We start from the raw sequence: 15,555 nt of genomic DNA, 5'->3' as shown, positions 1-15,555 counted from the left end.
GTTAATGGGAACTTTATGGTGGCACCGCTGGGTCCCGTTCATCCAAACTTGCAGACAGAGATTATTCTCAGCTCCACCTCAGTCCACAGTGAGTCACCATCTGACAGCTGTCCCAAACTGACTCAGGCCAGGTCTTCAAACAAGTGTTTACCTTGCCCACAGTGTTGTTTAATGCTAACGCCCTTGAGATATTGCAGGACTTATTTACTTGAGAAGAAATAGAGAGTTTAGTAGAGAGTTTGTGATGCTTGAAAACCCTGCATACCTGAAGAAGAACCAATTAAGCGCACATGCATAATGCTTTCTTGATTTATCCACTAAATATGAGGTTCAAAGAGTGCATTCTTTAAGACTGTTACTCTACAGTGTCAAGATTAATGACTCAATATATGCATCTTGTCCCCTAAGGGACTATTTCAAAAGGATATAAAAAACCTGGACTTCCTGAACTGTTTCAGTGTGATTAAAGTTCATTGGCTAATTAGACAGATGGGACACTGTATGTGTTTAGGAGCTCAGAAGTTTGGAGCGTGTTTTATGCAGCTCTTTTAACTGAAGCCATTGTGGTTACCGTATCTCTTGGATCGGATTGATTAAGCTGGATGGGACTCAAGTTGGATCCTCGTTTCTGGCATAGCTGCTTTCTCATGAAAGATCAGCATCTAAACGGGAAGGAGTGATGGATGGGTTATATGGTTTATGTATGTGGGTTTGTATATGTGCTTAGCTGTGGTTTAGGGACAAAACTGTCCCAGAAGTGAGCTAAATCTGACAAACCTCCCTTTGGGGAAATCTGAAATTGGAAAATGTATTCATAAATAAAACAAATAAGGGTTTTTATTTTTTTTAAACCCAGTTTCATGAGAATGTTTAATTTGTTCAATATGCTGAAATTGGGATTATGGATTGTACAAAAACATTCTACCCGGAAAAAAAAGCACTACCTTTTTGTACGTTCTTATACATATATGATATCTTACGCCATTTTGTACAAATTATTACTATGAGAATATGTTTTTTTTTATTATTATTTTAATAATTATTTTAAGTTATAACTATTTAGATAGCTAAGTAAACCTAGAATTATATATTAAAATACTTAGAATTAGACTAAAATATTTGTTTAATATCAGAGAACAATAATATTTGTTAAATAACATATATCATTAATTAATATTTTCAATAATTAACATTTTTTCCCCACACTGACGGTGATGGTTTGATGTCAAACTTATTTTTTTCTACTGGTTTACATAACATCATTTTTTATCAAAATATGAACTTACTAATGGAAATGTTTCTTCAGAAGGAAATAGAATGTGATTGCCTTTGTTTTAAAAGCGTGCTGTTATGATGACACCTTTATTCCACTGGAAAAGCTCTACTTTCAAAAGCCCACATTACTGGCAAATACAATGGAAGTATATAGTCGAATAAGGTGTAAGAGGGTTTTGCATACATATTTGGCTTTTGGTACTCTCCATGTTCTAATTTCCATGGTCATAATGGATTTTTCATGCAGTGACAGCTCTTACTGAAGTGGCTTTAGAGAGTCATTAGTCTGATGTTCTTGAGTTGATGTACAACATGAATGGGAATAATAACAGACCTGCTTGTTCTCTGCTGTGCACCTCAGGAGAACCACTCCAGTTGGCTCATCTTTTCAGACTAGTTCTAAGAATAAACGCATCTCCTCACTGTTTCATCGTTGTTTAGCGCTTCACTGAGCTTCTGGTGTTGTGTCTGTCTTCACTTCTTCACTCCTGAGGAGATCCAGTTATAAGGCATTGCCAAGTGTAACATCCCCTGTAACTGTAATATGTCTAGTCAGGGTGTAAAATAAAACAATGCCTGTGTTTCTAAACTGTCTTTCTCTAGACATTGACGTATCCTGTAGATGACAACTCAAATCAACACTGTTGATGTTCCAGGCAGAACTGAATCTTGAGTGATGATTAATGTGAGTCTCATATAGAAAAAATATGAGAAGAGGTTATTAAGGTTAAAACAGCAACATGTCTTCATGAATCATATTGGAGTTGCCATCGGCTCCATGAATCTGAGGGGTCAGAAAACAAACACAAACCTTAAACGCATTATACAAACAATAACATCCTTTTGGCCAGTGGAGTCTTACATATAAAGTTCTTTTATATCACATTTATTTGTCAGCAGGGCTTTGTTTGTTATTTGTTTGTTGATCAGTTGCCATAACTCTCTTTCATTTGCTGGAGAAGAACATCTGTACTGCACCAGAACATTTATTTCAGTTACCACAGCGTTTTGGAAGATCTTATGAAAATGTGAATCACACTTGTGTTTCTTAGTATTTTTGTGTTTGCATGAAGGAAATGAATGCCTGCATTATGTCACTGTATGAGATATAAACTTTTTCTTTCTGATTTATCACACAATTTGTGTAAACACAGCTTGAGGGTGTTATGCCCAGGTTTATGTATTAATGTATGTAACAGTTTGTCAAGTATTTCTATATTTTTCTATATTTGATATTTTTGGGAAAAATTATCATACTGAAAATACTGCAGTCTCATAGAAGTGTATAATTGCATTAATACATTGTTAATGTGCTGATTTGGTGCTCAGGAAACATTTCTCATTATTACCAGTGTTGAAAATCAGTTGTGCCGCTTAATATTTCTCAGATTTCTATCTATCTACCTATCTATCTATCTATCTATCATCGTCTGTCTGTCAGTCAGTCAGTCAGTCAGTCAGTCTGTCTGTCTGTCTGTCTGTCTGTCTGTCTGTCTGTCTGTCTGTCTGTCTGTCTGTCTGTCTGTCTGTCTGTCTGTCTGTCTGTCTGTCTGTCTGTCTGTCTGTCTGTCTGTCTGTCTGTCTGTCTGTCTGTCTGTCTGTCTGTCTGTCTGTCTGTCTGTCTGTCTGTCTGTCTGTCTGTCTATCTATCTATCTATCTATCTATCTATCTACAATTACAACTGAAGCATGGTGGTATGGCCTCAGAGAAATTTACAACAACAACAAAAATTCACATGATATAAATCACAAAAAAAGAAAGATGTCCAGGTCATAAATTCTTATGAATGATGGATACATCTTCAAAGCGGGCCTCATTTCAGCTCAAACTTGTTGAGGCGTCTCATGTTGGACAGTGACATGAAGCCCAAGGTGATGTCTAAGCTTGTTTGAGTCCCATTACATGCGCTTCCTTAGTGACTCAAAGTTTCCATTTCCCAAAGGGTGTGAGAGCTGGTTAAAAATGGTCACAGCATTGAGAGGAAACATGATATTCATTTAGGAATGGGGCAAAGGCAAAATGTTTTACAGTAGGAAATGTTTTTAAGGAAATTCAAAGTTAATGTGGGCAGCACACCTGAATTTGCAATAGCAAATTGGCAAGGTAGCTATGTGCTCATTTGTTTATCTTGTCAAGTATTGTGCTCTTTGACATTAGTCTTAAAGCGGACAGCGTCTCTTTCATAACTCAAAAAATGCTAAGCAAAATAAAAAAATTGCTCCGGGTGATCTCCTTTGTACATTTCTGAACGGTCTCCAGCACATAATCAAATAATCCATCAAATAAGCAAACACACAGCTGTTCTTTGCCATACCTGCATCAGTCAAAGAAATACAACACACCCTTCACTATATATAAAAAAAGCTTTGTCAGAAAACCTAAAATGTGGTCTATATTGGGTTTGTCTTTGTGTGATGTTTGTACTTTTGTGTTTTGAAGTCTTTTATGTCAGTCAGTGTCTTTTATTTTGATATGGTTTTTGATATATTTAATATTATAAAGGCCTCATTTCCTGTCTTCCTTATTCATTGTTTCCAGTAATGTCTTGTACTTGGGTGTGTCTCAATCCACTCCTTAGTCAGTTTCTAAAGATATCAAAATATTCATACTTCTCTGCTATATAGTAAGTAAAAATGTGACAAGATTCATATGTCTGAATTCACAGTTTCATTACTTTTGACAAGATTCTGAAGCACCCATATAAACATTACTTTACTATCCCATAAGTCCACAGGAGTGGATTGGTAAATGGTGGGTAAGTTGACAATTGACCGTGCTGACATGGTAGATGTACTTTGTCCAGATTATACTACACACATTCTTACTAAATATACTTTTACAATGGTCACAAAAGAATACTGGATCTACTGAATGAGTATGCGATTTCAGAGTCGTGCTGAAAAGTGGCTGCCAATAGAAATAACTAATACACTATAAAAAGTCAGTGAGGATGCATTTATTTGTTAAAATAACTGTTTTCTATTTGAATATATTTTGTAAAAGTAGTTTATTCCTGTGATTGCAAAGCTGAATTTTCAGCATCATTCAGTGTCACATGATCCTTCAGAAATCATTCTGATATATGCAGATTTTCTGCTCATTTCTTACTTTTATCAGTGTTGAGAATAGTTATACTGCTTAATATTTTTCATGAAAACACATTTTCTAGGATTTTTTTAAAGTTTAAATAAACAGCATCTGAGTGATCATTGTCTCAATGTTTAGTGGACCAAGGCCCTTTTGTAAACAAATTCATCGTGCTATACTGATTCATGACATATGGAACAAATGAGTTGAAGAAGATATTATAATGTCATCAGGAGCCTCTGTGCAGCTTGATGAGATTAAAACCTGGATTTTAACAACCTTTACACAAAGAGGAAGCAAGATACACCGGGCACCATGTCAGTTTTCCACTAATGTTCTCTATTGTGCTCTCTGTTGTGAGATGTATTATATCAGATCTATAAAGATTCCCTTGAACACACAATAGGCCTGTGAGCACCTTCTTCCATTCTGTAATTCCCCTTTTTGAGCCATCTGTGCACAGTGAGGATGCCACTGCCAAACCTGTAATGGCTGAGATTTGACATTAAAATAATATATTTTTTTGAAAACCAAATGCATTTTCTAATGCAGCTGTCGGAGGGAGAAAAGGTTTGCAGCTCAATTTACAGAGGAAAGCTTTTACATTAGTAAGACTTAGACAGCAAGTTAATCGTCCTGCCACAGTTTGTTCCAAAGGTAGACCCCATTTATTCCATGGAAAATAAATAGGTTCAGGTAATAATAGTAGGACGGTTTTAACAAAAGTGATTCAGGGAATCTACTCTACACCACAAATGGAAAAAGCCTATGTGTTTGAGCATCATTAGGGAGTGAAACGTGGTTTCATACAAACAGAAGACTTAATTTCGGCAGTACTGAACACATCTCTTTAGCTGTCACATCTGTAAAGTCTAGTGCAGAAAACAAATTATATTTTATTGTTTCATGACTTGAAGACTTGTGCATTCATTATGGCATTGTAAGTGCCAGGGGTGGATGAAAAGGGAAAATCTTGTGCAAGTCCCTTCAGTATGAGAGTTTGCTTGTTTATAAATATCAAAAATATAAAAATAAATAAATAAATAGAAAATCGCTAAATCCATCCCAGACTGTTCTAAAAATAAATATTTAATATAATATCTATTTAATACAATGCAATTAAATGATTTAATTATATAATTACTACTATTAATAAAAAACAAATACAATTTAAATGTATATATATATATGTGTGTGTGTGTGTGTGTGTGTGTGTGTGAGTGTGTGCATGTGCATGATATTATAATTGTATATTAATAATTTATATATGTTTTTTTTTTCAATATATAAATGTATTTTTCTATAGTTGTCTATATAAAGAATAAAAATACAAAATAAAAACATTTTCAATAATGGTCCCAGACTTTTGAACCCCTCTCAGATAGGCCTATTACTTGATGATCTCATTCTATTTAAATTCAGCTTGAAATGCTGAAAACCAATCAAATATATACATGTTTTTACAGTCTTGTCAAGAAATCTTAGTGTTCAGTATAAGAACAACAGGCAAAAGGAAATCAAAAAGAAGGGGTTAAGAAAACAGATTCCAGTCTAAACGCATGAAACCATGACTTAATCAGTGAGTGTCTGGCCAGGTTCTAGGCAGGAGATGTGGGCTGCGTGGATGGATGGATGGATGGGTCTTGGGTCCAAGGCTGGGCTTTCACAGCATTAAATAACATCTGTCAGTCAAATTACTTCCACTTCCAGAATCATCCATTGTTAAAGGCTCTCAGAGGGTGTTAGGTCTGTTGTTTCCTGCTCTAGATTCACTGAAGCCCACAATACTAATATACATCTGCGTGCTCACACCTGCCATGATATAAAATAAAGTTTTAACTGTTAAACTGTGTGACAGGACATGTTTCACATGCCATAATGACAAAGAAATTTAATCTATATTTCCATATAATTGAACCGTGTTCAGCTGCTGTGTGAATGCAGTCATTGTTTCACACAGAAGATTAATGTGTCATTATTTATCTCAGATATGTAATTTTTTCTGCATGTCATGCTCCAGATGGTCCCCTGAAACCATTTTGAAAACATGCAACATTTTCATGTCGAATTTGAATGTTTTTCCACCTGAAGTCAGCTCTAATCTGCATGTTGGACAAATGCCACCTTGCGGCGAATATTTATACTGCAAGTCTGCAACATGGGAGATAATATTTTTTGCAAACACTTACGTGAAATAATGATATCTGTGTCATTTGGGTTTGTTTTATGAATTTATATTAAAGGGGTCATATGATGCGATTTCAAGTTTTCCTTTGTCAACATATTCTGTTACACCAAATACACAAAATAATGATCTTTAAAAAAAGCATCATATGACCCCTTTAAATCGCTTGCGCAGTGCATCCCGTGAAATTACTATAGTAGCAGTACCAGCTTCGACCACATGAAAGGCGGAAATACGAAAAACAATCGAAAATTTTTAGCTGCCAAAAACAAGGAATCGCTTAATTAAATTAGTCAGAATTTTTTATTTGATTAGTCAGGATAGACTTGCTGCAGTAGTGAAATGTAACTGACAAATGGAAAATAACAGACGTTTTAATCGTTGAAAGTTATAATTTTTAAGGCCTGTAAAACATTTAAATCCCTACTTCCTTAATGGGAAATGATGCAATAATATTCTCTAGCGACTAAAAACCTACACATACAGTATCCAGTACATGTCAGAAACAATTTATTACATTTTTTTTAGAAAAACAGAAATCATGTACAGGCATAAATAATCTCATAATTCATCTCAACTAGTTTTTCATCACATACAGAAATGTAAATTTGTGTGTGTGCATCACTTGCAGCATGTAGCAAAAAAGCAACACGTAATACTGGCCTATTGTTGCACATTATTGGTTTACACTCTCCCATTTTGAGTCAGATCACTCGTTTGCATTGCAATAGGCTAAAGTTGTAAACTTTTTGATCAAGAAAAAATGTACATATTTATTTTTAGCTGTCTTTTATGTCAAATGATTTCCTCGCGTCAGATGCAGAACTGTGTGAGTGAAACCTCAGTTCAAACAGTACTGTGAACAAAGATGACTGCTGGCTGGTCGTTTTCTCAACACAATGCTGAAGGCTCTCCAGAGCACACATGTAAATGTAAATAGACTGTTGCTCTGAACATTTCTTGGTAAGCTCATTATAATTCCCCTTGGTGTTTTGTTCTGTTCCGCCATTGTTTGTTTGCATTACCTGAAACCAATTAGTGGATTTTCTTGGTTGTAAAGGTCTGTGTCAAAATTAGCTTTTACTGGAAATGTATCACAGCAAACATGATCAGTCTTGACTGTTGAACTGATCCTTAAAAGGTCACACAAACTAAAACAGTAATGTGTAGATCTTCCAGTGAGATGAAAAAGTGGGATAATCATCAGCTCTTAATAACATTCATCATGCATTTTCATTGAGGTAATATCAAGCCGCTACATCCTCAAGTCCAACATGTAATTATCCTCAATCATTCTGGAGCCTTGTTTGAATAAATAATGGTAAATCTGTTTAAAGTGCCTGCGGTTTTGGTTAAATAGCAATGATTTACGCAAATTTATTGCAGCTCTTCTGTAATAGACTGTGGTTTCAGGGTTCAGCAGCCTCTGACCCACAGACAGTTATTTATGGTCAGTAAAACAGCTGCTCTTATGTGCAAAAACCCAGATATGTTGGAATTCTGGTTGTGTTCATGGTCTGTTAACATCTTGAGTCATTGGTATGGATTTAAAATACCTTTAAATTTTTATAAACCACATAACACAACCACAAGGTAATCTGCAAACATTATCAGATTACGCTATATAAACATTAGCAAAAGTGCTATATCAATGCATCATTCATTCATTCATTCACATTTCCAACAATAGTACAGTATGGATTGCTGGTAGAGACCAGTGATCCACACTGTGCTGTTGGGAATTTTGGTAAATGTTTATATGTATTATTTTATTATTTTAAATGTATTTTTTGACAGTTATGGCATGTAATTTCTTTAAAAAGTGAATAGACCGCAGCTGGATGCAATCAAAGGTACAACTGCTCTGAAGGTTCACTCTAATTGTGCGTAAACGGGGTAATATCTTCACACCGTTATGCCTATTAGAGAGTCTCTCTGAAAAAAGCAAGCATGTTAGCACATGTGGCACATGAAATGACCCTCTGCGGTGACCTCCATGAGCTCAGGTTGCTCCAAAGCATCAGAGAGAATGCTAACAATGACACATCTCTCATCCTCTTCATCTCTTCTGTCAACATGACTTTGAAAAAGCTCTCTAACATGAACACAGATTGCCACTATAGCCTCAAACAGGAAACATTAGCACAGGGCTGCATTTTTCAAGTATGGCTCAAGTGCAAGTATAACTGCTTTCATGTAATATTATACCATGGAGCTTACAATGAAGCAGTTTATTTATTATTTTAGGGTTGGAATCCGAGAATCATTTCTTATTCAGAACTGGTTCCATCCTACACTTTTCAGTGATCACAATGAATCTGCAGTGTTTGTTAAGTCCAATGACGTATTCTTTTTAGTGAATCATAAACATACAGTGTGACCAATTTTCTGATTCCCAAACCACTGATTCTTATGAGCCAGTTCTCTTTATTAAATCATAAACCACACATCCTGAAAAGTGAAACCAAAACATTTTGATTGCCCCCTGGTGGCTGGCTGCCCTATAGGTCATAAACCACCCTCTTCAGGTAAACAGATGGGACTCGAGCCCAACTAAAATAAATAAATGAACACTTCAAATACATTTTCCCCAAAGCTAGTTTCTCTAATTTTATGTAGTTCTTATTAAGCTGATGTATGTTCAAGTGTTTGTTTTTCTAATAGCTTTGGGTTTTAGTTACTTGATGCCATGAACATGGGGTCTGATATAATGATTGACAGCTGTGATTGACAGTTTCTCTGATCGAAGTAGATAGAGAGATACTTTTGGGATCTTCAGGAGGAGATTAAAGCTCTACTTTAACTTTTAGTTTTCCATAACTGTTTCGTTTCACAGCGACAAAACGAGTTGTTCTGCAGTAAATTGTACTAATCGATCTGAGGGATCACTGAAGTTTGTTCGGTTAAATTTGTGCTTCATAAGCGAATTAGTAAATAAATGTTATTGCCTAGCTAGCTAAGACAACAAGCTTAGCATTAGCCTTGCAGGGGAAAAAAAAACAGGTGACTCTTAGCTAGCAGTTAATAATAATTTTTTTATGAATTATATGAGTCTGCAGGAGTATGGACAGCTCCACTTCGCGATCACTACTGTGCAGACTCTGGCTCCAAATGACATTATCAACGTAAGATGGCAGCGGCCATCTTTGGGACATTTTTGCTTCACTTCATCTTTTTTATAATGTCTATGCCTTAAAAAGACAGCACGACCAGTGTAGTCCATTTCCCAAACAAATGACTCATGAGCCGGTACTTTTTAGGAAATCATAAACATACAGTGCGACCAATTTAGTCAAATTCTCAAATGAAAACGTTTTATGAGCCAGCTCTTTTAAGTGAATCACAAACATACAGCATTACCAATTTAGTCGGATTCCAGAACAATTGACTCTTATAAGCCGGTTCTTTTTAGTGAATCATAAACATGCAGGGCGATCAGTGTATTCCAGAACAAATGAGTTTTGAGTAATTCTTTTTAGTGATTAAAACACATTCAGCATACAGTGAAACATCAGTGTAGTTACTGGTTGTTCATATAACAACTTGTAGTTAAAAATTTACACATTACGCTGTTTGTCAGTAGTATTTTATAAATATTAATGTATTAAAGGGGCCATAGGATGCCCATTTTCCACAAGTTGATATGATATTTTAGGGTCTTAATGAAAAGTCCGTAACATAGTTTGGTTAAACAAAAAACCACTGGGTGGCTTTTTATCATTTTAGGGTGGTTGTGTACACACACTGCCAACACACATTTCAGTCCAAACAACTTGTAAAAGTGCATGTGGCATTATATGACCCCTTTAAATATGTTTCCACATTTTTTGTATCAGTGCTGTTGTTCAATATATAATTAAAGCCAGTTATTGATTAAAAGGAAACACACCTTTTAAAAAAAGAAAATGTATTTATTGTTCAAATTATCAAAGCATTTGAGTAAAGTCTTTACCTATTCCCCAGTTATTTTGTTTTTGCATGCAAATCTAAGTATAAAAATCTAGATAGCATCATTCATTTTTTATTTTTCGCTTACAGCACGTTTTATAACACACATATCTGATTATTGCAACCACAGAAAACACAAACACAACAACAACAGTGAAGAGAACCAACAAGACATCCACAGAATGGTATGAGTACCACGGCATCTTGTAGAACTCTGAGCGCAGGTGAGTCGCTCCTTTATTTCTCATCACATACTCGATCCAGAAAACGGCCGAGTCCAAAGGCCTCATCAGCTGGTCCCTGTGAAGACTTGAGAGTCTCTGCATGTTCGTCCTGTAGGAGGCGTTACTGAGCAGTTCCCGTAGGGCTTGTCCAAAAGTACGACTGCTGAACTCTGACAACTTAAGTATCTTACCCGCTCCTTTCTCCTGAATGCGTATTAAGTTGTCAAACTGGTCGAAGAACAAAGGGACGCCCAGGATCGGGACCCCATGGTATATGGCTTCCTGCACTCCATTGGTTCCTCCGTGGGCTACAAACGCTTTGATCTTGGAATGTCCCAGGAGGTCGTTCTGTGGTATCCAGTCCACGATAAGAGTGTTGTTGCCCACAGTGGATGGCCGATCTCCAAGATGTCTCCAGATGACTTTCTGAGGTAAACTAGCAAAAGCGGCTGCAATATCGTTAGCCATGTCGGCAGGGATACTTTTAACAAGTGTTCCCAATGACATAATAATAAAGCCGTGGTCTCCTGAGCTCTGCACAAACACTTCCAGATCTGCAGGAAGAGGCTTGGAGGGTTTGCATTGAAATCCACCCATGTAAACAACATTTGGCATGGTTGGTCTCGGGAACTCAAAGACAAAATCAGTCCTCGTGAGCCAAATATCAGCAGCTTGAATGAGGCTAACAATGTCCGTTTTGTTATCCAAATACTTATCTATTAGCGCATCATAATGTGGACCAACCACAAATCTGTCCTGGAAGAAAGTAAAGCTGTGAAATAAAACATTTCTAACCCTTTGAGTGAAACTCATTTTATCTGTATGGCCAGAGCCTAGTAAAGGTACATAAGACATTGGAGATGGTGCTATAGCAAAATGTCCTTCACCAGTTGTGATCCAGCGTACATTGAGAACAAGAGGGAGTTTTAGATAATGCGCTAAAATCACGCCACCTGCTAATGCAGGATCGGTGAGCACCAGGTCGTACCGCTCATCCTGAAGTCTTTTCACAAGCATCTTATCTTCCAAAATGGCCGATACCATTTTACATATAATATAGTGTGCTTTTGACAACATGGAGAACAAATCGACCTGGAGCTTCAAGAATGACAGTCCAGAAGCGTCGCCTCTTTCTATCTCGATCACTTTCCATAAATACTCTTCAAAAAAGTTATCAAATTCGCTTATTTCATCTGCGATTGTGATGGAAGTGTAGAGAGGGGACTTTTCCATGATGTACCAGCTGGATTTGGGTCGGATCACGGTGATGCTGTGGCCCCTGGAGTGCAGCTCTTCTATCAGGACTTTCATATTGACCCAGTGGCTTCCATCGACAGGATACAATAAAATTTTACCTCCGCTGCAGCTCAGAGTGAAAACAGAAAATACCAAAAATAGTCCAACAATGACGTGTGACTGGTTGGAAAGTGACTTCATTGTATCTGAGCAAAAAAATAAAATAAATATTAATATATTTTAGTTATATATATTTAGTTTATTTAGTTACATATTTAGTTTAGTACCTCCTTTGCACTCACAAAAAAAAGATTTTTTTTACACTGAAATCATCCGTACATTAATTTTCCATACTGCTTTATCCTACACTGAAATTATTAATGTACTAAACTAACACAACTAAATTGTTACTGACTGACTCTTACCTTAATTTTTCATGCATGAGTGAAAGACCAACACTTGCTCATTCCAGAGCTCTATTCTTCTGAACCACTAAGTTCAAATTCTGCTTTACAAAGTCCACTTAAATTATTAACATTCAAATCAATAATTAACAGGCAGACACTGCATATGGTTTAAGGTGCACTCACATATTTTTTATGTGACCCTTTTGGACTGTTGCATGTCATTTTGATCCAGCTTTCACCCTGTTTAGACAGACATAAATATACACTACCGTTCAAAACTTTGGGGTCAGTAAGGGTTTCTTTGTTTTTGTTTTTTTTTGGAAAAAAATAATACTATTATTCATCAAAATATTACTATTTAGTGTAATATTGTCAGACTCTGTTCCATGTTTTGTCTGTGTCTTGCTCCCCAGGTGTTCCTTTCCCATGTTTAATTTGTCCCAGGTGTTCCCCATGATGGTTCATTGCTCCCAGGTGTCTCGTCATCCCCTCCTCGTGTGTGTGTGTGTTGTCCGCGGTGTACGTCTTCCTTGGTGCAAATAAAGTCTTGGTAAAGTGCGTGTGTGTTCTCGTTCTGTCCGCGGTGTACGTCTTCCTTGGTGCAAATAAAGTCTTGGTAAAGTGCGTGTGTGTTCTCGTTCTGTCCGCGGTGTACGTCTTCCTTGGTGCAAATAAAGTCTTGGTAAAGTGCGTGTGTGTTCTCGTTCTGTCCGCGGTGTACGTCTTCCTTGGTGCAAATAAAGTCTTGGTAAAGTATTCTCCAGCGTTTCCTCGTGTGTGTGCATCGTGACATATTTAGTTTTTGATCAAATAAATGCAGCCTTTGTGAACATAAGAGACATGTTATAAATCTTTTAAATGGTAATGTATGTAAATTTACAAATATATTTTTATACATTTTTACATTTATTATATATATGCCAGTTTATGTTTAAAACTCAAATAAATTAATAAAATGAATGAGCTATACTCAAAAGTAGTCTATGTAATTTTGCTACTTTTTTCTTTTGTTTTTTTTTAAGGATGTTTAGATATTTTGCTGGAATATCAGGCAACATTAATGGATCTTTATTTCATTGATATTTTGTGTAAAATATGATTCATGATTTTTTTTTTTTTCCCTACTTGATACATGTGTCAGACAGCTCAGTTTGCCAGTGGTTGTTTTCTTGATTGTGATTTGTCTTCAGGTGTCACCCAGCGCTTAGGCTCTGGGGTTTTATGGGCTCTGGCTGTCAGTGTGTTTCAGCATATACTCAGATATACCCACCTAATGTCAATGCATGCAGGCATCCAGACACACATATGCGCTTACCTCCACACTACATGCTTACTTTAAGAGAAATCTACAAGTGGAGACAGGACTGATACTCTGATGGATGGAAATATCTGGCCCGCAGGAAAAAGTATGAATCAATGTTGAAGAATGAAAGCATGAAAAGGGGGGTGACAATGAATAATAGTAAAAAAATAACTAGCTTGTAGAGAAGTGGCCTAGCAGTTGCACTTGCTCAGGCACGTGCTGCTCATGTGGCAATGGAAGTTCAAGTCAAGCTCATTTTATTTAGGATCATCCTTTCTCTACAGTCTCTGTCATAAAAAAAAAACTCCAAAAGAAAGCATTATATGTCAGGCTGGGGCAGTGTCGGCACACACCTAATGCAGAAGCAAATACACTTTTCTATGCATTATTTTCTAATAATTTAGCAGACTGTTGTCAATTGCTCCGCGTATATTACCACATCTCAAGCCATTGCTCAGATGTTTTATATTAAGACATTTGTCAGGTTTTTGTCCTTAAAACTCTCGTGCTAAGGACTCATTTCTTACGCATTTCATCTAATCCCTCCGTTGCTCATTCCAAAACGTGGTTTTAGAGCTATACGAGGCTTGAGCCATTGATAATGCAGTTATTAATTATTATTATTATTATTATATATAAAAATTATTATTATTATTAATGCAGTCTGAAGTTAAGAGAGAGAGCGATAAAGAGAGAGAGAGCGTGTGTAAATTACCTGCGTCTGTGCGTCAACAGCGTTCGGCAGCACCGCATCTAATAGCGAAACTGTAAATTTGAACCATAGACTGTATAAAAACAGGTTTGAACACGTTAAGAAGCAAAGTTAGCACCTCTCTACTGAGAAAAGTCATGTAGCTTTTCAGTTGCTAAACTATCCCTTAGCAAAAAGTAGTATACTTCAAGTTTATTTTAGCAAGTATACTTAAGTAAAGTTCAAGTATACTTTTAAGTATACTTTATGTAGTAAGTATACAAATATCAGTGTACTAGTAGTATACTTGTAAGTGTACTATTTCAATACTCCTTGGGACTAAATTGGCCCACTTTCTAGTATATAAAAGTATACTTTTAAGTATAACAGTAGTAAACTTTGAGTACACAACTAGTTTACATCAAAATGTTTAGTTTGTACTGCAACTATACTAAAAGTGAACTTATAGGTATACTGATAGTTTACTAATTAAATTATTGTAGTAGCATTTTTAGTACACTTTGAAGTATAGTCTCAGTAAACTAGTTTAGTAGTTTTATACTACAAGTATACTCGTACGTTTTATCTAAGTATACTACTATGTCCCTATTTAGGTATTAATTTGTATATTTTGTTATATGAATATCTGAACATACAAAACATCAAAAGAAAGAACAGGGTATCTGCTTGTAAACAAAAACATTTTATTCTAGCTTCATGCATTCTTTTTTAAACACTTGAATGTGGATAAGGTTCATAAATAAAAAAAAATAAAAAATAAACATTTTGAACAAAAAAAGGCTGAAAAAAGACTATGAATTGGATTCAGAATGATAATCAATACGTAGATAAAGTCGATCAACACCCCAAAGCTTGACAGTTATTATTACCTCTTCATGGGTCGACATTTTATTCCATAATGTTACATTGTTTTGATACTGTTTTTTGTCTGATGATCGTGTTTGAATACATGTGGAAGCATCTGTTGTTTCGGTTTCTTCTTGACTTGTGTTTTTTGGAAATTCTGTACAGAAGATGTGTACTAGGGCCCCCTACAGTATAACAATGAAAACACGGATTCTAGGAGCACAATTATAGCTAAAATATATTTAGACTTTTTCTGAGTAGGCTATAAGTCAAGTATACTTAAATGTCATTTTAAGTATATTTCTGAGAAGTACATAAAGCCCATTTCTGA

The 15,555-nt window shown here is 35.9% G+C and overlaps 1 protein-coding gene across 1 annotated transcript; it reads right to left on the bottom strand.

Annotated features, from left to right (window-relative positions):
• Nucleotides 1–10,438: 10,438 nt before the first annotated feature.
• On the bottom strand, nucleotides 10,439–12,457 carry ugt5d1 (UDP glucuronosyltransferase 5 family, polypeptide D1). Its single transcript, XM_016493425.1, has 2 exons — nucleotides 12,382–12,457; nucleotides 10,439–12,162 (listed from the first exon to the last, which is right to left on the bottom strand). The coding sequence occupies exon 2, from the start codon at nucleotides 12,155–12,157 to the stop codon at nucleotides 10,559–10,561; it is 1,599 nt and encodes a 532-aa protein (XP_016348911.1). The 5' UTR covers nucleotides 12,158–12,162; nucleotides 12,382–12,457; the 3' UTR covers nucleotides 10,439–10,558.
• Nucleotides 12,458–15,555: the final 3,098 nt, after the last annotated feature.

This window comes from Sinocyclocheilus anshuiensis, unplaced genomic scaffold (genome assembly GCF_001515605.1).
Source record: "Sinocyclocheilus anshuiensis isolate Anshui unplaced genomic scaffold, SAMN03320099.WGS_v1.1 scaffold694, whole genome shotgun sequence".
NCBI classification, from domain to species: Eukaryota; Metazoa; Chordata; class Actinopteri; order Cypriniformes; family Cyprinidae; genus Sinocyclocheilus; species Sinocyclocheilus anshuiensis.
Note: the sequence above shows the minus strand (reverse complement) of the source record. Positions and strands in the feature narration are given on the sequence as shown.

Bases quoted from the DNA above. Each gene is read 5' to 3' on its own strand.
- ugt5d1 (XM_016493425.1), bottom strand. From the start codon at position 12,157: ATGAAGTCACTTTCCAACCAGTCACACGTCATTGTTGGACTATTTTTG.